The sequence below is a fragment of the Drosophila santomea genome, chromosome X, assembly GCF_016746245.2.
Source record: "Drosophila santomea strain STO CAGO 1482 chromosome X, Prin_Dsan_1.1, whole genome shotgun sequence".
NCBI lineage: Eukaryota > Metazoa > Arthropoda > Insecta > Diptera > Drosophilidae > Drosophila > Drosophila santomea.
This window is the reverse complement of record NC_053021.2, coordinates 17,863,724-17,891,214: the sequence shown is the minus strand read 5'-3', so window position 1 is coordinate 17,891,214 and position 27,491 is coordinate 17,863,724. Positions and strand designations below refer to the sequence as shown.

General features: G+C 45.8%; 2 protein-coding genes across 2 annotated transcripts; both read right to left on the bottom strand.

Annotated features, from left to right (window-relative positions):
- Positions 1–75: 75 nt before the first annotated feature.
- On the bottom strand, positions 76–6,061 carry LOC120456791 (vegetative cell wall protein gp1). Its single transcript, XM_039643810.1, has 2 exons — positions 5,930–6,061; positions 76–2,307 (listed from the first exon to the last, which is right to left on the bottom strand). Exon 2 carries the CDS (start codon positions 2,284–2,286, stop codon positions 484–486), a length of 1,803 nt encoding a protein of 600 aa, XP_039499744.1. The 5' UTR covers positions 2,287–2,307; positions 5,930–6,061; the 3' UTR covers positions 76–483.
- A 7,183-nt stretch (positions 6,062–13,244) lies between these two features.
- On the bottom strand, positions 13,245–13,821 carry LOC120455693 (protein Diedel). The gene has a single exon (XM_039642101.2). The coding sequence runs from the start codon at positions 13,771–13,773 to the stop codon at positions 13,408–13,410; it is 366 nt and encodes a 121-aa protein (XP_039498035.1). The 5' UTR covers positions 13,774–13,821; the 3' UTR covers positions 13,245–13,407.
- Positions 13,822–27,491: the final 13,670 nt, after the last annotated feature.

The window sequence follows — 27,491 nt, the reverse complement described above, 5'->3', positions numbered from 1 at the left end:
GCTTCTCGATGCAGTGCAATTATCGCAGTCCAATAACGAGCTATTGACATCGGTGGGCAATTAGTGACGAAAAGATTACAACAGACCGCGAAAGCAAAGCGTTTTATTTGTTGGCCCTTTCAAAGCCAATTAGCATGACAATTTCTGTTTGATGAGTCCATGGGAATGCCAGCCAAATGATCACTCCATACGGAATTTCCGGTTTACGCGACAAGATTCGTCAAAATGTTTGCATTGCAACGCCCTATTTGAATCACATTTGTATAATTTGCTTCTGCTTTTACTTGTGTTATTGTGTTTTTGCAGTTTCATGTGTGTTTCACATAGCATTTTATGGCGCTGAGTTGTCCGCATTCATATCATGTGTTTCATTGTTCAGAGTTACTTGGAATTCATTTGGTTAATTTCATTATTTTCTAGCATGTGCTAGATATGTAAGTGTATGTTTTGCATTTAATTTTCTTGGTTTGACTAGTCCAAATCCTACATATCCTTTGGCTTGTCCTGCTCCTCTAACTTGGCCCTTTTTGCCTCCTCCGCCTCCTTCATGGCCTTGGCCCTCTTGGCCTCCAAAGCCTGGCGCAGCTTCACCTGGGACGCGTGCCGGAGGATCGAGGGCACAATGATGGCTGGCATCCGCTTCACTGGCGACTTCGGTGGGCTGCTGGGCGACACGGGGGGTGCCGAAGGAGTAGGGGCAACTGGAGGAGCGAAAGTTGGAGCTGGAGGAGGAGCTGGAGCTGGAGCAACAGCTGGAGGAGGAGCAACAGCTGGAGGAGGAGCAACAGCTAGAGGAGGAGCAACAGCTAGAGGAGGAGCTGGAACACGCACAACTGGAGGAGGAACACGCACAGCTGGAGGAGGAACACGCACAGCTGGAGGAGGAACTGGAACACGCACAGCTGGAGGAGCAGCATAAGCCGGAGCAGGCACAGCTGGTGGCGGAGCAGGAGCTGCAAAGGACTTGGATACCTGCGACCTGCCCGGATGCACATAGGTGGAATTGGGCCTTGGAATCACTTTGACGCCCTTTGGCGGCCTGACGGTGGGCGGCTTGAAGGGCAATGGTGGCGGCTGGTAGAGCGGCTGCTGATTGGGATACAGTTGTTTGACCAGTAATTGACCCATGGGTCCGGGAAAGTAGTGGGACAGCATGGCGGGCGAGGGCTTCATCATCATCATCTGGATGGGCAACATCTGGGGCCAATTGCCATGGTGGGCCCCACTGAAGGAGAGCAGCTGGGCGGCGGTGAACACTAATTGCCGCTGATTGCCATCGGGCTCCTGCCGCACCGCCTTGAAGTGCGGCGACACCTGGTCGTGGATCAGCGAGATGGTCACGTCCGGGCCAAAGAGGCGCAGTTTCTCGCGAAGATGGGCGCTTACCACCACGGGCCTGGATTGTGTGGTGGAAGTGGTCACTGCACCGCTGACGGGAATCATTGCCACGTTGGAAGATGGCGGCAGCGGCTGCTTTGGAGGAGCTGCATCAGGCGGAGTGTGCTTGGGCAGCACCCAGGGCTGGTGGGCCGGCTGGACAATGACCTTGGGATATATCTCATGCTCCAGCGGATTGATGCAGTTCGCCAGGAAGTTCGGTGGCGGCGGCAGTGGCGGTGGCGTCTCCGCGCGACGACGCTTGGCGGGACGCGGTTTGGGTGGACCTGGCTTCCGGCCACGCCTACGGCCCTTGGTCGCCGGCTTGGGTGTGGAGTCCACCGCCGTTTCCGGGGACTTGATCGTGGGGATGGGGAAGAACGGACGGCTAATGCGGTTGTTCATGAAGCTACCCTTGCTGGGCGCCAGCGAACCAGGCGGCACATAGAGATCCACCAGCTCGATGATTGTGTTTGGCTGCTCCACCATCACCACCGTTGATGAAGTGCTGGGCTGCTCATCCATGTTGGCTTTAGTGGAATATACTGGTCTGGCAGTGAATGCATTCTTCTGGGGAACAGCGCTCTCATTCTTGGATGTTTGTGGTAAGTCAACGAAAGAAGCATCAGGAATATGTTGAGCTATTTCATTCAAAGTGTATGCAGTGTTTATCTTTTGGGAAGTTGCACCTGCGGCAGCGGAAGTGTATATTGCCTGGAATCCTGCATCCACAGTAGCACGAGGCACTCCATCCTGGAAGTGGACAGTAGTGTCCTTTACATTCGTAGCAGACACGGTGTCTTCTTTTGCGCATATTTCATAGTTTGGCACAATGGCACTCTGCTCTGATTTTTGGGACACTTCATCCATTCCGGTAACCGGAGTCGTCGTTTCCTTTTCCTGGGACATTGCTGCTGCTGTGGGTGTCGCCTGGTGGGTGGAGAAGAGACGAGGTCAGTTTGGCAGAATTATGGTTGGGAATCCCGCCCTGCAGCACCACATATTAATTTGCATTTGGTTCAAGCCTCATTTGCTTTTATTCCTGCTGACTCTTCAACTCAAACCCACTGCCAATTTCATTCGCTGGTCAGTCAACAAATAGTTACAGTGCAAGAAAATAGGTGCCCCCTTTATAATAATATTCAATGCAAATGCGTGCAAAAGTGTATTGAAACTCTCTCTATATAAAGTCAAGTGGAATTTTTTCCAGTGCACACGCACAATCTCTGCCCCTGTCCACAAACACGAAAAATGACTGGCAAGCCGCAAATACTTTGTCAGGCTCAAGTTGACAGTCGTCCTGGATGCCCCGAGTCCTGGTTTTGTTCCTGGCGCCATAGGCTCATTCTGACCACCCCCCCACCCCTCTTGTCCCCACGCATTTGACACTTTTTTGCGGGGAGCCATATGCCGGGGATTCCCCTTCCCCCTTCCTTCCTTCCCTCCCGCCCGTTTTTGCGTGTGCGGAGGCATTTGGCAGAACAGATTGTTGAAGATTTGATTTCGGGCAGAGAGCTTTGCCACTGGACGCCGCCCTGCCCCCCATCCTAACATCCTAACATTCTACCATCCTAACATCCAACCATCCAACCATCCAACCAGCAGCCACTGGAACAATCGTTAATCTAATGAAAGATGACATTTCATGTGGGCCTGGAGATGTTTATGTCCCAACAACACTTGAGCGGGCTGTGTGGCATGTGACCACTGGAGTCTCCACTTCCATCTCCACTTCCATCTCCACCACCACTGAGATGGCTCTTCCAGTTGCTCGCATCTCATCCGATTTGCTGGGGGCATTCATCATTCCCCGGCTTTCGGCTTTCGGCTCTTGGAGCTCTGATGAATAAGCGGCTAGTTAAGCAGGGGAACCCATCACTAGAGTCTGAGGATGGCCAGGAGAGTGGGATGCGGGAATGAAGGAGCTGGCTGCGATCAAAGGTCAATTTACAAGCGGGAACTGACTCATGAGCAGGCTGTCTGCCCCACATATCAAATGGGGGCATTCGTCACTTAATATGCGACACAGTAATTAGAGATATGAATTAGTTGGGCAGTTCAACAGAAGTTTCTCGAGTTTGTGAGTGCCAAAAGTGTGGCACAATATATATACCACATTAATTAAATAGAATTATTAAGTTATACATATATTGCAAGAAAAGTATTGTGCAATTGCGTTCGATCAGCCAAAAGAAGTTGGGTGTAAAGTCCTTGTAATATAATCATACAACAATAGTAATCCCATTAAAATATAGTTTGCTATTGAGCATCTTCTCGGTGCCATGTTAACTAGCTGCCACGCCCACCTCGGCTGCCTCCCTCCCCCTCCGCCCAGCACTCAGTGGCCCAATAAAATTTGATTAGCCAAACAGTTCGGAGCGGAGCAGTTCATGGGCGAATCCTTGGAAGGCCCCCAGAATATCAGGAATTATGGTGGCCAAAAGGGTGGGATTGGAAGTGGGAGTGGAAGTGGGAGTGGAAGTGGGAGGGGGAGTGGAAGTGGGAGTCGCACCAATTTCCGGGGGACATGTGTATTGTGTATTCATGGAACCAGGCGGCGGAGAAGAGAGGAGAGGAGAGGAGAGGAGAGAAGAGGACGCGACAGGACATCAGGCAACTTTGGGTTAATTTACATTATAAACTTTGAATATTTTATTGTTTGCCCAGGCCAAGGACACCAGCTGGCCCCGGGCGAGAGATCCTGCCTGCTAGCTCCTGGCTTCCAGCTCCTTGCTCCTTGCTCCTTCGACTCCTCCCTCGATTTGTCCTTCTCGGCCACGTTATTGACACTTTTGTGGGCAGAGGAGAGAGTGGAAGTGGCAGTGGCAGTGGCAGTGGAAGTGGAAGTGGGCTAAAAGGTTCTGTGGTCAGCAGATCGAGGTCTGTGACTCTGGTTTAATGGCGGCAACAACATTTTGGGCCAAATTATGAGGGAGCTGCTCGTCCTGCTCGTCGCTAGGATATCACGCCCACTTACCGCCCATCATTAGCATGGGCTTTTGCTTGTTAAGCTTTTAAGCATCGAGTTACTAAATAATTAAACAATTTCCATTGCGAACAATATTGGTTACAGATTTCGGTGCATATTTCGAAGGGCCACTGCAAACGGCTGCCTATTAAATTGTACTTTAAATTGGATGAGAAATGCCCAATATCAGCACTAATATTACAATTCTAACAATTCCCGTGCTTAATTATGCACTTTATTCCGTCATGCCGCGTCCAAAGTTCAGAGTCGAATATCAAATGTCAATTAGTCGAGGTCCAAAGCTCAGTTATTAGGTCCATATTTATGTTCATTTTAACGAGCTCTTTTTAGCTTAAAAGTGCACAATAAATCTGAGTTTTTTCTATAATCTGCACTCCATATGCAATGCATCAATATTTATAAATTACACACATGTAATCTATCCGAAATACCAGATGAATGATTTGTGTATATAGTATACATAGTATATGCCATTGAGCTTTTTGGCCAACATTTTGATGGCAAAAGCCACGTGCATGTATATATTTCACTCAAAGGGTATTTAATCCTTCGTTTAGTTTCATTTCAGTTAATCGCCGTACGCAGCTGCATTGATTTCCCCGGCTTTCCCGACTTTTCCGACTTTTCCGGCTATTGAAAACTGTACTTTATGGGCTTGAAACGTTTTTCCCAGAACCGGGCTTACACCAACCGATGAAAGTTTCGCTCTCGCTGCTAATAAGCTACGTGTCGCATTTACCTTTCGGGTGGCTGAAGTGGGTGGTAAAGTGGGTGGTCTGATTTTGGGGGTGGTTGGGTGGCCTTGCAACGCGGCTTTTGGACTAATAAAAACCAGAGACAGTTTAAGCCGACGTTTCGTGCCGGCTCTTTGTTCTTCTGGCTGCTTTGAACCACATATGAATAAACTGCCACTAATCCAGCATCCAAAACACACAAAAAGAAGCAAACCAATGCTGTGGTGAGGTGAAGTTAGGTGAGGAGGGGGAGTTAATAATTTATAAATGTTAGCGGGGCGTCAGGGATTAAGCACGGGATTTTCAACGCCTTTTGCTTGGAACTTTTCCCTGGGGAGGGGGAAAACTTGGCTGGGAAAACTCATTTAAAGAAATGCCTCGCTTATCAACGCCCTGGCATCGAAATTAGCCAAAGCAAAAAGTGCGCGAAGGAAAATGGGAAAGCGGCGATATGCGGATGGGATGGGATGGGATGGGATGGGAAAACAAGGACAAAGCGTATGCAGGCACTGCAATAAATTATAATGCAAATCCGCCTTTGAGATCGCAACAACAACGGCTACAAAATGGGCATTAAATGCCCGCCACTTGACTGCGCCACACATTTTTTCCACATTTTTAAAAATTTTTTTTCCTTTTTTTTTTCGGCCCACTCTCCGTCGTCCTTGTTGTTCGTCCATTTAAAATGATAAAAATCGCTGGCAATTTTCTGCGTCCGCAGTGAAAAAGATGGGGAAAGTGGGGGGGAAAGTGGGGTGAAAGTGGGCGAAAATGGGCTTGGCAGGGTTAAGCGCTGTGTTTGCTGGGCAACCGGAAGCTTTTCACTCACCAATCAAATGGCAACTGCAAAAACAGCAAAAATACTCGAAATCTTGATGCAACTCGAAAGTGTTTTTTTTTCCGGGCTCCGTCGACTTTGAAACTGGAACTGGAACTGAAAAGTGACTAGGTGACCCCCTTGGATTCGGACGAGTTCGACTGACATGCCGCCCAGAGTCGACTTATATGGGGAAAATGAGTTTCCGATCCGATTAAATATTATGTATATTGGTAAATTAGACATATCTTCGCTTTCTATAACCTTTGCAGCTCTAGCTCTGCAACAGATGTTCCATTCTCCAGGCTCCACACATCTCATATCACAACAAAAGCAGTTGTAATCCGACCCCAAAGAGGGGAACTTCTCCTCCTCCTGCAAATTTATAAACATATGTAAATGCCTAATACCCCAATCCCGCCCTTCATTCATTCACCCATTTAATCTGCCGCAAAATGTTTGAAAATTGCACTTAAAGACGCAAAAGTTTAAATGCGAAATGCGAAATGCTGACAAATGCGTTTCGTTTCGTTTCGTTTCGTTTCGATTTCCATTCACAAAAGGGGGCTCAGAGTTGGGTATTCCATACATATATGTATATATGTATCTCAAAGTTGGAAATTAAATTAAATTTCTTTATTGGCACTTTTTTCCTGCATTCGTTTCATTTCGTTTGCTACGCATATGCATATGCAAACTCCAAGGAGGGTGTCCTTTGGTGGGTGACCAAAAAGTAGGGTGGTTTGGGTGGTTGGGTGGTTGGGTGGTTGGGTGGTTGTATGGACAGCCAAAGCAATCAGCAGCAATAAATGATAAGCTTCGAGGCAACAAAGCCCAAGCCCAAAGACGCACATGAGCACAAAAAGTCGTCTGGGAGGCGGAAATTCCGATTTCAAGTCAGGAAAAGCGGGGGAAATGAAGGCAGAAGGTCGTCGAAGGAGGGCACATCTTAGATGCCGAACGCCGAACGCCCAAGAAAACTGTCAGGCACAGGAAAAGTGGTGGCGAGTCACTGGGAAATAGGCTTTCAGCGCTCGCTTTTCCTTGGTCAATATCGGAAAATCGAAGGGGGGACAAGGGGACGAAGGGGGGGAGCTTGTCTGGGGCTACTTTGCAACATATTTGCCGCTAACGAAGCGCACGATTTCCAATAATGCCCAGAATGCGTCTGGGAGATGCGGATGCGGATGCGAATGCGGATGCGGATGCTGCTCCGCCATACCCTCGAAAACGATTGACCCGGGGTGGCTTAGCGTTCTAATCTGCTGGGGAAAAAGACACAAGGGAATGCTACTCAACTGCGCAAGTGATGATGGACACAGGTGTCATTACGCTCAGACTTTGACCAAGATACATAGTTACTTCTGAATATTATTAATATATGAATATATATATTATTAGCTTGCGAAAGTGAAACTGTTACTCAAAACTTTAATAATTTATATTCATTTATTTATTTATATTCATTTATATTCATATTTCATTATCAAATTACATTGATTAACAGTCAAACTTGAATAATTTATATTCATATTTTATTATCAAATTACATTGATTAACTGTCAAACTTGAATAATTTATATTCATATTTTATTATCAAATTACATTGATAAACAGTTAAAGAGTAGTAAAAGATTGCTTTGATATTGCTTGTTTACCTTCTGTATTTCTGGAACGAAGCATTCAAAAGCATTCAATATATCATTTTTACAGGGTATCCAGCCTGTGGCACCCCCCAGTTGGCGACTCCGCACACATGCGAATACGATTGCACGGGGTGTTTGGCGAGGGCATGTGTCCTCATAAAACGTACGCCAAATGGACACAAACACTCGCCTTCCCACTTCCCACTTCCCACTTTCCGCTTTCCGCTTCCCACTCCGGCGGAGATGTGACTTGTTGGCCGGACTTGGCCGTAATGAGTTCCCTTGTGGCCGGAGCGTATCGCCTTTTTTTATGGACCCATTGCCATGGCCAAAGCCGCCCATGGGGGCGGGGGTGGTGAGTGGGGAGTGGGGTGGTGAGTGGGCGTCAAGGTGAAAGCCACTTAAAGCCAAGCGCAGGGCTCAACAATTTGCAGTTATCATGTGACAGTAATGAAGTGACAGACGGCAACCAGGAGATCCGGGAGCCGAGATCCGAGAGCTGTGAGCTCTGAGCTGAGCACCGTGAAACGAGAGCATCGAGGACATCGAGGACATCGAGGACACCGATGACAACTCGACCGCAAAGCATCAAGTGCGAAGCTTTCCACGCAAAGGGAGGGGAATGGGAATGGGAATGGGAATGGGGATGGGGATGGGGAGGCTTAAAGCCGTTTAAAGGACCTTGAGCCCCGACATCAACTTTATGCTTATATATTCGCCATGCGGTTCTCGGACAGCGGCCACATTAATTATTAATTGCAGAATAATTGCAAAATTGTGTTTGGCCAAGTTAATTTATGCAATAAAACCGCCGACCGTCGACCGACGACCGCCTCTTTCCGCGTGATTCTTTTCGCTTTAAACTCGCTCCTTCACTCAATTTGCCACTCTTCATTCCGTGTAATTCCTTTGCTCATTTGGAGCAGGCTGCTTTTCTTTTTAGTTCTCTTTTTTTTTAGCTTTAGCTTTTTGTTGCCCCATGGCTAATGAGCCACTGATGGTCATGAGCTGGCGACCCTGTCCCTGTCCCTGTCCCTGTCCCCAATAACAAACCGGTACCAGAGACGCCTCCTTTTTGAGCCAGAGCAATTACTTAATCATTTGCCTAACGACCGAAAGGCAGGCGAAGGCAACAACAGCAGAAATTAGCAAAAATTAAGTGAGAGTTCAAGTGAATTTCGGCCAAGGGATTGGGTTTGGAAGTGGATTTGGAAGTGGGTTTTGGAAGTGGGTTTGGAAGTGGGTTTGGAAGTGGAATGGGACGAGGAGAGGTGTCGACACCATGTGGCCGGCTTGTGGTAAATTGTAGTGCGGTTTTTCCACTGCTCTCCAACAAGTGCGGTCAAGGCGGAAAAGTATGCTACGTAACATATGCTAATATGCTAAATTATCCTTTAGCCACTGCAATTTATTCCGGCAGTAGTCCAAATGATTGCCAAGTGGATCATACAAATATCATGCACACTTTGCCGCATTTCATTAAGATATAAAATACATATGTTGATCATACAAATATCAAGCACACTTTGCCGCATTTCATTAAGATATAAAACACATATGTTGATCATACATACAAAATATCAAACACACTTTGCCGCATTTCATTAAGATATAAAATATGTTAAATCTAAAAGTTCTTTACAAAAGTTGATATCAGTTCTTTTGTAAGATGATCGCGTGATTTTGACATTGTTCATCATTTAGAGACATACCCAAAACTGATCTTCTCTCTAGTTCTTAAAGCATCTAGTGCCAGCTTGTTTTCCGTTTTGCCGTGAAGGGAAATATCCAGAGTGAATAGGGAAAAGTCAAAGGGAAGGGCCACTGGGAGCTGGGCTGGAAAATCAACATAAACATTTTGATATTGCAAATATTTCTCATTCAAAATTCCTTGGCCGAGCCCAGCAAATACAGCAACACGCACGATTGAGATGCTCGTGGCCTTTGGCCTGGCTCGTTATTATTTTGCATTATTCTTGAACTTCTTAAAGCTGCGAGAAGTGCAGCAGGGCTGCCATTTTAGCCACTTTTCAGAATGTGCAGATTAAATTGGTTAAAGCAACCAAAAGTTGGTTGTAAAGTAAGTTACATGCTGGCAGTCAAAAGTCATGAGATGTGATATATGGTATCACTTGTCTCGTTACATAACATAGTTTCTTGCTCAGTTTTTGTATGGCTGCTTTGTACTCAACGCTGGCAACCCTGGCAACCCTGGCAACTCTGCATTTGGCTGTGCATCTGCAAGATACTCTTGCTCGGGTGTGTGTATCTTATGGATTTGCGTTTGGGCGCAGGCAAGCATATAAATCTATTATCCTTTAATTTAGCCACAGAAATAATGAAGCATGTAAGAGTCTTTTGTGTATCTTTGTGCCTGCATGTTTGTCTGCCACGCCCCCTGCTCTGCGACCCCCTTTGCCACCCCTTCGCCGCCCCTGACACACATAAATTCAATCAACGGCAATTTGCCGGCAGAGTTGCAAAGGCGTCGACGTCCGCAAATGTGCAATTTATTTATTGTTACCAACGCAAAAGGCAGTCGCGTTGGTTTTTATACCCCGTAATTGGGTGCTTTGGGTGTGTAGTATTATCATATTATTACGTTGTATTTTCCCTAAGAGATCTGTGGAGCACACCTTCATATACCTTTACATGTGTACTATAGAGAAAAAACCCAAAGGATTTTGGATAAATGCCATCATCCAACTAAATAAAAGCAGTTTACCCAAGGGTATTCACAATGCTCTCCACTCGACTCGACTCGACTTAGGCCTTTCTGCAGCTTGTTGTTATATCTGCAAATTGAATTTTCGTTTAGCATTTGTGCGATTTTGGCAATTCATTAAAATTGGGAGCAGTGTGTGGGGCTCTCCAGCTGCAACTTGCGCCCGCTGCAGGCAAATGGAAATGCAAATCGCACGGGGCCAAGACCAAAAAACGAAGGCTGACGGCGAGGATGTTGCACATACTGCAGATACACAAAGCGACGACAAAGCCGGAGCGTTTAATTGGCAACACACACACATGGCCGGGAAAATGTGGCAGCATCTGGCTTGGCAGCTGCCTTAATTAGTTAATATGAAAAGCGAGTTTCGGCGCCTTTTGAGTCATGCATCCACGCACTTGCCCCCGCCTGCGGATCCGGAAAAGCGCACAGCCGATAATTGCATAATCCAGTGGGGATGCTCAGATACTCAGATAACCAGATACCCGGATACCCAGATACTTGGATACCTAGATCAGATTCCCAGGTACTTGGATACTTGGATACCTAGATGCTCAGATATCCAGATACTTGGATACCTAGATACTCCGATGCCCAGATACTCAAAAGTCGAATACCCAGATACTTAGATACCTAGATACCCAGATACCCACATACTTGGATACCCAGATACTCGGATACCCAGATACTCCAAGGCCCGGATACCCAGATACTTGGACAGCTACTCTGATACCCAGATACTTGGATACCTAGATACTCAGATACCCAGGTACTTGGATACTTGGATACCTAGATACTCAGATACCCAGATACTTGGATACCCAGATACTTAGATACCTAGATACCCAGATACTCGGATACCCAGATACTCCAAGACCCGGATACCCAGATACTTGGACAGCTACTCGGATACCCAGATACTTGGATACCCAGATACCTAGATACCCAGATACTCAGATATCCAGATACTTGGATACCTAGATACCCAGATACTTGGATACCTATATACTCAGATACCTAGGTACTTGGATACCTAGATGCTCAGATATCCAGATACTTGGATACCTAGATACCCAGATACTCGGATACCCAGATACTTGGATACCTAGATACCCAGATACTCTAAAACCCAGATACTCAGATATCCAGATACCGAGATACTCCAATACTTGGATACCTAGATACTCAGATACGCAGATACTTGGATACCCAGATACTTGGATACTTGGATACCTAGATACTCAGATACTTAGATACCCAGATCATCAGATAACCAGATACCCATATACCCAGATACTAGGATACCCAGATACCCAGATACTTAGATAGATACCTATATACCCAGATACTCGGATACCCAGATACTTGGACAGCTACTCTGATACCCAGATACTTGGATACCCAGATACTCAGATACCCAGATACATCAAAAACCGAATACCCATATACTTGGATACCCAGATACTTAGATACCCAGATACTCAGATACCCAAATACTTGGCTACGCATTCCGAATCCTCGTGATCCGGCTGGTCCGCGTCGTTATCGGCTGCCGTGATTAACTCCGGGAGTTGCTGGCTAATCGCATCAGAGGGAATTATCCCAGGCCAACGATTGATTTACGGGCTCGGGGATTCGGAAAACTGAAAACCGAAAGCTGAAAACTGGAAACTGAAAACTGGCGAAACTCTTTTTAAGCTGCTGCAATCTTGGCATGTTCGCAATCAATTCCATTTGATACTGAGCGCTTTTTTCCTGTGGGCACGCTGCCACGCCCACTCAATTGAGTTATGATTTATGGCCGGGCAACAGGTGTGGGCGGGCCAGTCGTCCCATCGAAGCTGGCCAAACCGGACACCTTTCACATCCGGAAAAGCACACTGGAAACAAAATTGATTGAATGAATTGAGAAAAAAAACAAACACATTGGTCATAACGAAAGTTTCGCATTGGAATTTCCTGCCATTTGTATGACTGCATGCGTATTTCTTCGAGTGCATGCCACCGCGCCACGCCCCCTGCGAGCCGCAGGCGTAAACTTTTCGCGCCTCTCGCGCCATCCTCATAAACTGTCCCCCGCCGACGTCGCACTTGGCATTCAGCACAGGACAGCACAGGACAGCACAGGACACGCCAGGACACTGCTACGCGGAAAGTCAGGGATTGCCAGCAGGACGAGGATTGGTGGACGAGCACGAGGATGAGGATGAGGAGGTGGACGGGGGATCTGCAGTTGGATTCGGTGCCAGAGTTGCGAGTTCCACTGCCAACTGATTAAAATGCGTTGCAGGACTGTAAAAGGCGCTGAGTCGACGCCGACTGCGCAGTCAGCGCCGCTGCATTTGCATTTATATTGTTTTGACCCGAGCATTATTATCATTTCTTTTCGCCCACGTCCACGCCCACGTCCACATCCACGGCCAGTGGCAGTGGCACATTCACTACTGTTTCCACGCGGAGCGCCACTTTGTGGACACGTAGTCCTGGTCCTCGTCCTGGTCCTGGTCCTTGCCTCCACTGATCCTTGATTATGCCACCGGCATAAAGCCAACTTTGGCCGCCCCCGCCACGCCCCCGCTGAAAGTTCCACTTAGCGGGTGTTTTATGGCTCTTTTTCAACCCATTCAGTGGGCCGCAACTTTGAGACGCTTTCCGCGACGGGGCATCATAACGAGATACAGGAGGTACAGCTCCAGATGTACGGATTATACCCGAAAGCGATTGGATGGACGGGTGATTGGTTCTCCGGGGTCAAAAGGTCGCCCACTTGCCCAGTTGCCCAGTTGCCCAGTTTGCCTAGCGAGGGGATAATGCAATCTAAATGGTAAGGTGGTAACTCTAACTTGAATGTGAGATGCCTTAAATCGAGTTATTGAAATTAATATTTTTTCCTTAATTAAACTCACTTATTTTTCGACTTACCTACTTTCATAGCAAATTGCATTAATAACATTTGTGCAGTTTTCAACTTCTTTATTAAGCTCAAAGTTAACAACGCTTTAAATTGCGAATATTTGGGCAAAAGTTGTTATAATATATAATTGGCATGATTGATTATATAACATATATATTTGCGGTATATTATATATATGGCAAATTAAACAGGGAATATCGTTCAATTAAACCACTGCATCTGTCAAATTAGCCAAGTGCATTTGGGTGCTGATCAAGTTGATCTCATACTTCCTGTTCCTTTCCACAAAGGACTCGCCAAAGTTGCCGGACAGACAGCCTCCGCGACAATGGCAGCCAAACAAATTGCAAGAGCCCACTCCACAGAATGTGCCCACGAGTGCCCTGCCATCTGGGCAAATGGTCACCTCGCATCCGTTCTTGGTGGACTTGGCATTCACCATTCCGCAGGATCCGTAGCCCATCGTGAAGATCAGTTTCGCCTTGGTCCTGCAGCAAACGGCGTCTGCTTCGCCGAACCAGGACACGCAGACAACGAGGAGGAGTAGCACTGGAACCGAAACTGCCCGCATGGTGATCCACTTATTGAAACTTATGGAAACTTATTGAAACTTATGGAAACTTATGGAAACTAGTGGGAAAGGAGGCCTTTATATAGTGAGCATACCCTTTACTTGCACAATACAGAGCATGCTGTGTTCGCTGCAAGGAATGTGACATTATGACTAATAGGCATACATGATTATTCCTCTTTCACTACGCTCCATAACTTAAACGACTTTAATCGAATTGGTTTTTAAATATTATGCTTAAAGAGTTATGCTTTGTCCAATCATTGATTTAGCATGCCTTTCACAGAGTAAGCGGTATCCAACCGTCGGGACACTGGGCTACAGCTATCCCTCTTGCTATTATCTTTCAAGATTGTGAGCCCGACACTCCATACTCTCTCACACTATCTGAGGGGATCTGCAGTATTATTTACTTTTCATTGAATAGTTTATATCACTTCGAAAAGTACCCCCTTCATCGAAACAATCGATTTATGGCCCCTTTCAAGTGGGCAAACATGTTGACTAATTTTCTTTCTTTGCCCAATAAAGCGAAGATCCATTTTAAGCAAAGTTAAAATGGTAAACAAGATTGTAGGCTTTTCTTTCTGCCCACGATTTTCCGCCCGCCAGCATCTTTTTTAGGGTGGACCCGTATCGAAATGGCGTCGTGGTCGTGGTCGAAAAAGTGGAAAAAGTGGATGGAATACAATGAGGGTAAAATCGAAGGGAGACTGCAAAAAATTTGAAGCGGACGTGGACGCTGACTGATTAGAAAAATGTTGTAAGACACAAGGAGCGAGCCAGCAGGAACTGAAATAAAATAAAATGAAATACAAGAAAAGAAAAGAAACGAAAAGAAAATAAAATAAAAGAAAGCAAAAGAAAAGAAAAGGAAATAAGTTTTTGTGCCGGGGACGACGAAATGAATAAAAAAGAAATTCATCAAATTTCGGGAGCGTTGAAAAAACGCCAGGAAGCGGCTTGTCAGCACGCGTACGGCGAAAAAAAAACCAGAAAAAAATCCAGAAAAAAAAATGAAAAAATGAAAAAAATGTTGAAAACAGTTAGCGAAACAATTTAATGATGAATGATGGTCAATGTCGAATTCCGTGCATTGTGTAGCGGAAGGAAGCCATCCCCATGGGGGTCCACCATGTCAAGGGGCTCCTCCCAGGAGCACATCCCCATCTCCATTCCCATTCCCACATCCCCACATCCCCATGACCAACCAGGAAGCCCCAAGTCCCGGCGATTTATTAAAAATGTGTAAAAAGTGAATGAAAATCCGGACAAGATGCCGGCACAGCTTGTCATTCGCCTTGAAAAGGACATTCGCAGGACACCGCACCATGATGATGGCATTGCTTTGATTTGGAACGCTTCGATTTGTAATCCCCAACGAAATTAAGCTTGTATATGGGACACAATTAATATTTCCTAATTGGATTGGAATGCCATCTCATCTCATCTCATCTCATCTCGGCTCCTACATGTAAATACATATATTTGCATGGCAACAGAAGGAACATGATTAATTTATAATACGGGCTTAAAGCATTTACACTTCAATAATCTGTTGTGTTCTTATGTCCAATTCACTAAGTATTAAATGCACTTGGATATTAATCTTAAGTTGCTTTGAGTTTGAGAATCTAGCACACATTTACATATATAATTCTAAACACCAAATTGAAGGAAAATGGCGGGAAATGTGGCGGGATGTAAAGGGTATTTGAATATTTAAAATTTGTTTTGCTAAAATATTGCTATAAATATGCCAGAAAGAATGTTGAATGTTTGCTGAGTAACGGGTATCCAATAGTCGAGGAACTCTAATATAACGATCTCTCTGGTTTTCTACAAAATTGAGCGCTCTTGTTCTCCTAAAAATCGGAATGGAATCGGCGGGACACCGATTGCGAATCATTATTCGGGACTTAAAATGGCATTTATCACATTGACAAACTCCTGCTCCACTGGCGGTCCTATTACTTATCCTATCCCCCCGACCACCTGACCCTTACACCTCCCCCCCCCCCGCGATCCCCATCCGATTTGCCCTACGATTTCAACGATTCAGAGCCAGTATCAGTCATTCGTCATTCGTCATTCGTTCATTTGGCAATCAGAAATGAATTTTTTGCCATCTCCGTTCGGTGGCGCTTTGTTTGTTGTTCCTTCGGAGCCTCCGGAGTCTTCGATGGCCCCGTCAATTGGCATTTGTCAAATGACTTTGGCCCCCGAGTACAGTTGCCACGGGCCTCGACTCTGCTCCTTGGGCCTTCGTCCTGCGTCACGATAAGGCCTCTATATACATATACATATTTGCCTATATGTGTGTGTGTGTGTGTGTGCTGATATGTAGGAGTAGATGGGAGAGAAGCTGGCGAATCTTTTGGCATATCATTTGAATTTGTGCGAATTTGGAATTGCCATTTCCTGCTGGTCATTTATCTGGGCCTAATGCGCTCCATGACAAGCCAAAGCATTGCTTTCCTATCCCAAACCATACCATACTATACCATACCAATCCATCTAGTTCCATCTCATCGCATCTCATCCAGTTGCTACCCTGCCCGATGATTAACAGGCTTTCGAGCTCCTCCGAACTGACTGTTGTGGATGCCACCGATGCCACCAATGCCATTGATGCCACCGATGCCGAGGCACTTAAGCAGCCTCGTCCGACGGACACGGCGATGCCATAAACTCGGCCAGAGCCAATTAACCAGCACTGGGAAAAATCTTTGAAATTTCCAATTTTCAATTTGAATTATTTTATATGCTATGTATAAGAGAAATGTGCATTTGCTGAATTTCTAAAAATTCAAACTTTATTTGTATTATATATGCGTCCTTCATTTATTCTAAATATTTTCAGTTCGTTATGTTTAGTTTTTATCTTATCGATTCACGTTTAAAAATCTTCTTTTCACTTTCCTTGCAATTTAATATGAAATAATATAAATTTTTAGCGTTATAACTAATATTAAGCAATTGGTTATAAACCTTAAAATGAATTAATGCTCTGTTTAAGGATTAATTGTTAATTAAATATTTGCAAACTTTAAATGCATATATTTCTAGTTTTAAAACCGTTTGAAATTTACTGCTTAAGTCAGCACTTCTTGAAGTATTACCCTTTATACTTTATAATTTATAAATTATAATTGATATACTACAGCTTTTCTCTCACTGCTGGCGATTGCTATGGCCGAGTGACCAAAGGATGCCCAACAGGATCCAACTCGAATCCTTGGAGGTGGGCCTGGCAAATGTCCTTGGGCGTATAATTTTATTGTGATGAACTGATAATGTGACATTATTGTAACTCATTTGTCAACAAATTACGGGCGCTTGAGGTGGGCGTGGTCCTGTCCCGAGCCTATGTATCAATCAGTGAGCACAAGGATATATCCTTACCCCCACTCCACCTGCCTATCACACACACACACACACACACACAGGGACACACACACGCAGGGACGCACACCAATACATAATAAATGAATCGTGCATGCATTGGAAAAGATCAAAAGTGTCAATAAAACAAAGGCAGGCAAACAAAACCCAAAGCGAACTGAATCGAACCCCAAAGGGGAAAACAAACATGTGGTGTGAGGAGCGGGGGGAGGGGGGAGCAGTGGGTGGGGTCCGGAATGGAATGGAGCCGAGCCAAATGACAAAAGTGGCAAACGTGGCATAAATTACACAACCACCACCCACTTGGGCGGGCTAGTTAGGAAAAAAAAGGAAAAAAAAGGAAGGAATAAAGGAAACCGCGATGCGAAGCTTACTATACCCTGCATTCAAATTCCAATGGAATATATAGTTATTTTAAGAATTAAATGATACATTTGTTTATTATAATCATTTTTATTATATTATCATATTATGTAATCATATTATATAATATTATCACATTATTATTATCACAGAGCGACCAGCTGATACTAGGAGTATATTTGGTATGCGCCCTTTTATAAATCATTTGACATAGTATTCTAGTAAACTATGTTACCTAAGATGATTTGACTATGGCTATTTAGAAATCGCACTTCCCATCATACCCCTAAGGGGTATCAAAATAGAGGACATTGGAGCGCCACTGGAAATCCCCGCTTAACAAGTGGTCTCCAATGATGCGCGATTGAAGTTCACATGGCCAGCGGGAATACGGATGCGGAGTGCCATGGCGACTCGGAATAGAAATAGGGATAGGACGGTACAGCGCCCGTCCACATTTGACAAAGTAAATCAGGGGAAATTAAATGAATTATTGCCGCAATAAATGTGGGCGAATGACAATATAAATTGTGTATGTCGCCACTTGAAAGAGCGAAATAAATGCCAAGCTCGAGATGGAGACGCAGATGAAGATGTGGATTCCAGATGGAGATGGACATAGCAGGGAATGGAATGGCATGGCATTTTCCGACCAGAAACACAATCCAGATAATCATCGGTCAAACATAGAGTACTGGGTAAGTGCCCAGTACACAGCAGCACTTTAAAGTCACTCACAAACTTTAAGTACTAGCAAATTCCCACTTGCAACTGAATGCAGTTTGTGCATTCTTCCCAGTAATTACATAACCAGTAAGTCAAAGATTTCGCACCGATTTTAATTAATTTTATGGACACCTCGCTCCCAGCAGGAGCTCTTCAAATGCCAGTAGTGTCATGGGCAGCAATAATACGAAAGCTAAAACAATATCCTGCCCCAAAGTCCCCCCCCTCTCCCTCTCCGCTACCACTGCCACATCGGAATGGACCATTTTCCACGGCTGCTTTTTATACAAGGCATTTTTTATTTGCCATTTGGACTTTGATTTATTTCAATTGCTTATAATTTCCTGCACGAGTTTGCCACTTTTTTTTTCGGCCGGGTGCTCGCGCATAAGTAGAAATAAATAAAAATAGATTAATGGCCGGCTTGAGTATCCACACAATAAATCCCATGGAGCTGGGGGAAAAGGCTAAACTATTTGCTTCGCCTCCACTGCACAGAGAGAAAATCTAGCGAAGAAAGTTTAAGTATATAGAAGTTTGTAGTCACAGGAAGTTTTAGCTCGCAGTGAGTTTCCTTGTAGTTGTGAGCTAATTTGGCTTGATTATTAGCTGATTATTAGTAAACTCACTGGCAAGCACATACTTTTTCTCTCAGTGCATCGACCGTGGCTGGCTGCTACCGTTATGGTTCATTTAGCCTTGTCAGCCTCTGAGCTGTGACACAATTCTTCCAACGCCCCTGCTGCATCGCAACGGAGCAATCGCTCCTTCAGGACTCGTCCAGCCACGCCCCCCTGCCGCCCCCGTTCGAACTGACAACAAAGCAATGCTAACAAAATATCACAACAAAATAACAACAACAATAACAACAGGATGGCGAACAACAACGAAAGCTTTTAAGGCCGCATACATTTTTAATGAAACGAAATGCGGCCATTAAACATTCCAGAGACTGACTTCGAAGACGCTGCTGTCAAGGCATTCGCATCCGCACTCGCATCCGCATTCGCATCCGCATCCGCATCCGCATCCGCATCCTGCATACCCTGCTCTGGCGAATGGCGAACGGCGCCCATGGCCAATGTCCCCCCATCCCCATCCCCATCCCCAGCACGCCCCTTGCCTTTAGCAACAATTTAAACTTTTATTAATTTTACATACACAACATCCAGCAGAACAGCCAGTGAGCCATTGTTGTGGCGGGTTATTAAAAAACAAGCAGCCTGAAAATCTTTTCTTAAATTAATATTTCGTTTCCAGTGGCGAGGGGAGCTGGGAAAATCGAAACTGAAACTGAAACTGAAACTGAAAAATGAAGCAAAGCCCAGGAAAGGAAGCTGGCCGACGACTTTTCTCTTCCCGTTCCCCTTCCGTTGCCTTTGAAGCGACTCTCCGTTTACTCGCCCCACCTCAATCACGCGTAAGACGGGGCGTATACGTAATGTCGAGTCAACTCCACAGGGGCGTCAAAGGAGGGTAACATCTGAGGGGCACATCTGAGGGTAACATCTGAGGGGAACATCTGTAATTGGAGGACTACGGGTAATTCTGTGCTGCATGCACGCCCGGGCTTAAAACTCTCGACATTCGTTTGAAGTCTCTCACATGCAAAGCGGTTATATTCTGATGAGCAGCATAATGCGAAACTGCTGAGGAGCGCTTTATTCAATTCTTATTCGTATTCGTATTCGTATTTATATTTGTTTGCGAGCGTATTAAATGCCAGCGAATTAAAGTGCGGCAAATCGGTTGGCTTAAAGTATCTCATTATTTTGTCACACAAATTAGCCAAGTGCTTCGGCAGTTAAAGTCAGTTAGTTATATTGCGCAACATTGAGTACATTCAAACTATGTATTCAAATGCAGGCAGAAGCCAAACCCTTCGTGGTTCCATATAAAACACCGCTGGCATTTTGTGTGCCATGGAAATGTTTCAGTTTGGATGGTTTTTTTTGTGTATTTTGTATTTTTGGTGGACGTTGGACAATCCCATCTCGTTTCGCCTTCCGCACGTTCAGTTTTGCGTTGATGGGTTGGTTGCCTTCTAAGCGAGTATCTTTGTATCTTTGTATCTTTGCTGCTAGTCGCCCCATTTTCCTTGACTTTTGCTGCCCAGCCCAGTTCGAGGTATGTCCTCCCATTCCCTGTCCTGTCCTGTCCTGTCCTGTCCTGTGCTGTCCTGTCCTGAATATTGTCCTTTGTCTTCGTTTTTTTTTTGTTTGTCCGGGAAGCGCAGAAAAAACAACTATTTGTTATCCCTTGTAATTTGCATGGGCGCACCCAAAAACGTCAGTCACTTGGCCAACGAGGCGGGGGGTTTTTCTTTTTTTTTTGGGGGTGGGGGGGGAGGGGAGTTTTTGGAGGCCACTTTGACACATGGACAACGTCTCCATCGCAAATGAAGAAAAACCACCCACTTGTGCCACTTTTCTTTCTCACTTTTGCCCTCAACTTTCGCGTTTTCATTTTTCTGCTTTTATTTTTTTTTTTTTTCGCCCCAGTTTTTTTCGCTTTAATTGATTTCGCTTAAGTCTCATAATCGTGACACTTTGGCGCCTTTTAATTTGATTTTATTGGCCCTCAGCATGCCACGGCCCGCAGGAGCGCCAGGACCTTCCAGGACTGCAGGACTCCAGCGCACCAGGACATCAGTAAACCAGGACTCCAGGATTCGAGGACACCAGGGAGGCGAGGATGTAAATGGGTCCAGGAAAGGGTTCTCGAGCAGTTGACCCGCGTCAATTGGCGCATTTTATGACGGCGACCTCGGCGAACTTTATTATTTTGTAAAAATAAGACAGGAACAAAAAAAAATGTGGAAAAAAAACAGGAGGAAGGGGAGTTTGACATGGAAAAGCAGGGAAAACGCGTGGCCCGCAAAGGGTGGAAAATGGGGGGTGGGTGGGTGAAAATGGGTAATAGGGAAAGAACGCTGTTCGCATTCCACTTTTAAGATATTTTATGCCCCTTTGCGCTCTGTTTTTGTTTTGTGTTGTTCGGTTTTTTGTTTTTTGTTTTTTGGTTTTGTTTGCCTTGGCACCGCCTACATTCTCGTTTTAATTTGCGTAATTGAGTGGCTCGTTTTAATTTCCATTTCCTCTTTACCAACTTCACTTGCCACTTCTCGCTGCTGATCGCTGGGTATCAAGGGTTTGCCGGGCAGCACGATTTCCTGACTAACCAACACATTACATGGCCACATCAAGATTACTTGATAAATCAGTTTTAGAGATTATGTTTGGTGCATATGTATGTATAGTTTAATATTTGATGCACCTTGGGAAGTTATTTTCAAAATTGCTTTTCTTCTACGAACAAAAGAGAGGTATTAACTGGGTTGGTGCATTTTACAAGTATCCTGTGGCAGGATAAAAAAAGGCAAGAAAAAACTGGGCGCACAAAAGGCGGCTTATTAAGTGGCTGCCACTGCCACAAAATGACTGTGAAAATGACAGACTGCCAAATGAGCCAATGCTCTTGGCCAGCTTCAGTTTCCAGTTAGGCGACAGAAATCGCTCAAGGAAAGGAATTTGAATCATTTGAATACAGAGTGCATGGTTTATAATTACAATATCGAAAGCTGACTTCATTGAGTGCTAGAGTGCTGGCCACAAAACGGCCAAGGACAAATTTGATTTAATTTAATTCACCCCACCCACCTGGCCACCTGACCACCCATCCATCTATACAACTATACATCCATACATCTATACATCCATACATCTATACATCTTTACATCCATACATCTATACATCTATACAACTATACATCCATACATCCATACATCCATACATCCATACATCCATACATCTATAGATCCACCTATCACTCAATGGCCGAGCGGAGCAGTCGAGCATTTGCCATCCATCAGCTGGACCCATCCGTACATCCGCACATCCGCACATCCGCACATCCTCACATCCGCAGTCCGATTGCTGCGGCACATGACCGATGATGAAGTTGCTCACTGAAGCGCCAAGGAACACTAGTCAATGGCATTGATGATTCTAGTCTCTTCATTCCTTTGTTTCCCCACTCTTTGGTCTGGAATCTGGGAATCTGGGTATCGGGGAATCTGGGAATCGGGGAATCTGTGAATCCGGGAATCGGGGAATCGGGGTATCTGGGAATCGGAGAATCGGGGAATCCGAGCTGGCAGGACATTTAATTTATTAGAGAATTTGTAAAGCAATAAGTTTGTAGCCAGTTCCAGTTCTCAGATCCAGGCGTGCCACTCCTATTTCCATCTATCCAATTGCCGAATGCCCTTCGTCCCTTCGTCCCTTCGTCCTTTCGTCCCTTCGTCCTTTCGTTTCGCCGTCCCGAGTCGATAATCGTTTTCATTAAGCCGAGCGACAGGGGGCGCCAGCGTGCAACACGGCGGCTTAATTGCTGAAACGCCCCACCAACCAACGAACCACCCAACTACCCCCCAGATCCCCACATCTCCACCACCCCACATCGCCACATCGCCACATTCCATATCCCCACCCATCAGTCAAATGGACAGTCGCACTAAGCGACACTTTTTAATTAAAACGCAAGAACAAAGCGGGAGTGGAAAATTGCTTAAATGGGAATGGTTGGGGGAGAGGCGGGAAAATCCCTTGCTGACTTCAAGAAAATCAACTCATCTCGAGACGGAGACGGAGACTTGAGGCCACAAAAATTCAATCAAATCACGGCGCCCACTAACCCAATCCCCCCCCCCCCCTTACCCCCCCTTACCCCCCCTTCCTTTCCGCCTTTGAACTTCGTTAAGCGGAAAGGTGGAATCCTGTTTGGAGCGAGTATATATCCGCATAGAAACTACTTTATTCTGTGAGTTGGTAAATGCAAGTTTAAGGATTAATGTACAACGTATATACCTCTGATACTTTCTGTATATGTTATCACTAATAATGATAATAATGATAATGCTTTTACCGTGTAATGCGTAGTCTTTTTTGGCACTCCTTAATGTCCAGTCACCTTCTCCTGCTTTTTGGCCACAGATTCCTACGACCGCAACAATCTAATCAAATGGCAGGCATCAGGCGAGCACAAACATTATCCCACCACTTTTCCCTTTTCCCCCCTCCCCTTTCCCTTTTCCCCTTTCACGATGCCTTGATTTCCCCACTTGCCATCCAATCTCTTGGCCAGGGATCATTAGGCGCCGAGATGTGGAGCGAGTGGAGCGCTGAGTTACGGCGATGGTGAGGCAAGGGTTCATTTGCACTGCAACCGCGTGCACTGCAAGAAAGAGCGGCACACTCGAATGTGCTAGTAGCTAAAATCAGAGAGAAAACCATAATAATAATAGAGCCATAAGTATCTTTTGCACAGCTTTACCACTGATTTCCAAGCACAATTGGATTGCATTACATCCAAGACTTGGTCTCATTTTTTTTCCGTGTACCTTGGCGTAAGGAAGCCATCACCTTCGTGCGCTGCGGCTGCTCATTTGCGTAATGCACAAATTTAATTTACCAAAACGCAGCCCAGAAATAAGACGCTGCCCGCTCTGCGAACTTTCGCCACGGAACATCAACGGCGAAAGTTGCTTATCCGCAACGCAGTCAGTGCGGTCCGCTGTCTTCTGTCCGCTGTCTTCTGTCCGCTGTCCGTTGTCCGTTGTCCGTTGTCCGCTGTTCGCCCTCCGCTTCTCGATTGCCACAGCCAGCCGCCCGCAATTTTCCAGCACCACACTCCCCACCCACAGCTTTTGCCACCGCCGTTTTTCCCCATGATTTTCGAGGGAAAAGCTTACGTTAATTGTGTGTATCCTCCAGCTGCGAGCTGCAAGTGCTTGGCACCTCCTTTTCCCAACTCGGGGGGGGGAGGAAGAGGGGGAAGGGGGTGGCTTCAAATGGTGCTTCATTGGTGACCCCAAACGGTGCGCGGGAAGGGGGGGGGGGGGGGGGTGGGCGGGTTGGGGCAGGACGGCTGAGGCCCAGAAGCCGGGCTCATTTTAATCAATTTTTAATTTAAATTTAATAGAGTAACACGCTTGGTGGCCCGTCGAAATGGCGAGCGACACAGAGAAGGGGGGAGAAAGCCAAAAGGGGGGAGAAAGGCAGAAGGGGAGAAAGCCAAAAGGGAGAGAAAGTGGGAGAAAGTGGGCAGGGGCTTGGGGTTTCAAGGGGGCCATCGCAATACATTGGTGTCATTTTACACGCATTCCTAGGTAAATAATCTTCAGAGCGTCACTAATGCGATGACTTTGTGGCGTTCCCTCCAACGGCGAAGGGTGAACGAAGGGGGGGATGAAAGGGGGTTGGAATTGGGGGTGTGGGACAGGCAATGTAAATTTGCGCGTCATTTCGGTTCGTGGGGCAAATGTGGGTTAAGGTGTCACAGAGCAGCGAGCGGGCGATATTTAAAGGATTAAGTGATTTCCCAGAAATTAACACAAGTGCGAGTGTGGGTCCCATCGATTTGGCCTTCCTGTGGGTGGTTGGGTGGTTGGGTGGTTGGTTGGTGAAGCAATTCGAATAGCTGTTTCTGTGGGTGGTGGGCCGCCCCGTTTTCTGGGGCGTTTTGCGGGCAGCCGGCAAATTGCGTGTTATTTTGACCATTATGCTTGGGGGCTTAACGTAATTCAATTTATGGCCTTGGTAAGTCCCTGACTCTACCCTACCCCCCATTCCCCCCCAACCCCCCTTTCTGGCCATCGCCGCTGTCAATTGGTTATTTATACGCTCCTTTTAGATTTTAGCGGTTAATTAAAGCACATTATGCCTTAATTGCTAGATTAAAATGCCGCTTCTTTTTCCCCAGCAGCTTCTTCTTTTCGCAGGGTTTTTTGTCCTTTTTATTTTTTTGGTTCTTTTTTTTTTGGCTTGGAGGTCAAGCGGTGAATTGCGAAGCGCTGACCTATTCCCGCAGTTTTTTAGATGCTTTTTAATGACTCGCAATTAGTGGGAAATTAAATTGAGTGGCGAAAAGAAAAGAAAAGTTATTTCTGCCAATTGAAGGGTACGAGTTCAAAGTTCAAGTGCCAGAGAAAATGTAATTGGTTTATTTTAGGCATTTTTTAATTAGAACCACGGTTATTTTAGCTGTATTTTCAATTATAACATCATTTAGTTCAATTAATACTCGATATTTACCCGATTTACAAGTTAATTATCATTTGGCATGCAGCTTGAATGCAAATTATTGATTAAACTATTGAATACACATTAATACTCATTCGTTGGGCTACCGCAAATATTTCCCGAGTGCAGTGCCACTTTGACTACGAATTTCCCTCGAGCATTTGCAGCTGGTTAAAAGTGGCCTACGGACGGTGGGCGGTGGTTGGGTGGGTGGTGTTCAGTGGTTGGGTGGTTGGGTGGTTGGGTGGTTGCGTGTCAGAAGACGGCCAGGTGACTGTGAGTGGCCGTGCACCTGTCATTTGTCAGCCGGAGTCGCACCTTTGATGGCCCAGCGATTGTGGCACGAATGCATTCGGCATTTGGCATTGGGCATTTGGCAGCAAACTGCATTTGTCCACTTTGATTGTCATAATTGCATTTCTTTGTCTGCGTGTCCGCGCTCCCTGTGTGCGCATGTGTTGGTGCCCAGCACAGCACAGGCTGCATTGTGTGTGTACGTGACAGGAAGCCAGGCCGGAGATAGCCATGCACTCGAAGAAAAAGTACCCCTTATTACCTTCATAGCTCCATTTGAGATTTGATTTGCAAGTGATAACTTTAAAGTGCTCACAAATTCTTTTATTTACTGCATACTTTTAGACAGCTCATTAATGAATAATCCAAAGTAGCTGGGAATATTTGGCAGTGCACGAGCAAAGGCTTTGCTGTCAGCACACGTTGTGTGTTCTTCAAGGGAGGGGTGGTGGGGTGGGGAATGTGAGAGGGGGGAGAGGAGTGGGGTCCTAGAGCGGCGTAGCAGCGTCAGCCAGCGTATAATGATATTAGTCCCGGACTAATGTATGCAAGCTTCTCTAATAAGCGCACTGCACATTATTAGTTATTAATTAGTCAGGTGAATTGCCCACGAGCCCCGAGCACTCACACATCCACACACTCACACACACACACACACTCATCCGCACACTAATAGCAATAAACTACACCTGCAAACCCACGGGGCCAAATGTGTGCGACCTTTGTTGTAATCGCCCGACCGCATTAAACTCTACATATGCATGTATGTATCTATGTATGTGTGTGTGTGTGTGTGCGTGTATGTGCGTGTGTGTGTGTTAGCTATAAAACTCTGTAGCGTAATTTGTATGACTACAATGGCCGACGGTGTTTTTCGGCTACTGTCTCAACATGCTGAATTATTAGAAATGAGCTAATTGAAAAACTCAGTGCGCCCCAAATCACACACACCCACGCACACACCCATACACACACCTACACCCATACACACACCCACGCACACACACACACATCCACGTAATGGCGTAATTCATCACGTAACGTGAGATGTAAATTGACAGCTAACAAGCTCAACGCCGCCAAATGCGGGAATCTAGAGAACGGAACGAAACGAAACGAAACGGAACGGAAAGCCGGCGATGAGCTACCAGCCCCAAAGTCCTGCGACCAAGCGAGTGGGAGGACTAATTACCTCACCCGAGGGAGAGCGGGATGAGCAATGGCCGTGTATACCCACACTGCGGGTAGAAGAGGGTGCGCACTTTCGAAAGCCATTGAACAGAGCTAAATTGTATTAGATTTGAAAAGTAAGCAGTTGCCTGCAATAATGCGTTGCATACTTGCAGAGACTCTTGCAACTTGATGTCAAGTAATGTGGCAGGACGAAACAACGCCTTACGCTACGTAACAGCTACGTTATCTGCGAACCTAATCAGCCACGTAAGCAGCACAGGTAGCACAGCTATCCGCGTTTGACCATCGTGGGTTGTGCAACAAGCCAAGTTCAGCTATTACGCTTTCAGCTGCTTAGGTTACGTGAACTTGCAACATTGCAGCGGTGCTTTTGTTTGGCAAATTTGTAACATAAGTACTGCGAATTGCGAGCACAGGTCATCAGCATCGCAAAATGCAGCGCAGAAATATATGAAAAACTTCAACTGCGCTGCAGCGCCAAAAGTTATAATGACCATTTTCGGTACGAAATCGCAGTCCCCAGAGCAATTTCATTTCCAAGCCAATCTGAGCGCCCAATCCCGTTCGGCGAACCCAAGTCCGGTCAGCGGTCGCCATCTAGTAGTCCACAAGTCCACGAGTCCTGAACTGCTGAAGTCCAATCCCAATTCCAA

Excerpts from the sequence above, each read along its gene's own strand:
- LOC120455693 (XM_039642101.2), bottom strand. The coding sequence starts at position 13,773 with ATGCGGGCAGTTTCGGTTCCAGTGCTACTCCTCCTCGTTGTCTGCGTG.
- LOC120456791 (XM_039643810.1), bottom strand. The coding sequence starts at position 2,286 with ATGTCCCAGGAAAAGGAAACGACGACTCCGGTTACCGGAATGGATGAA.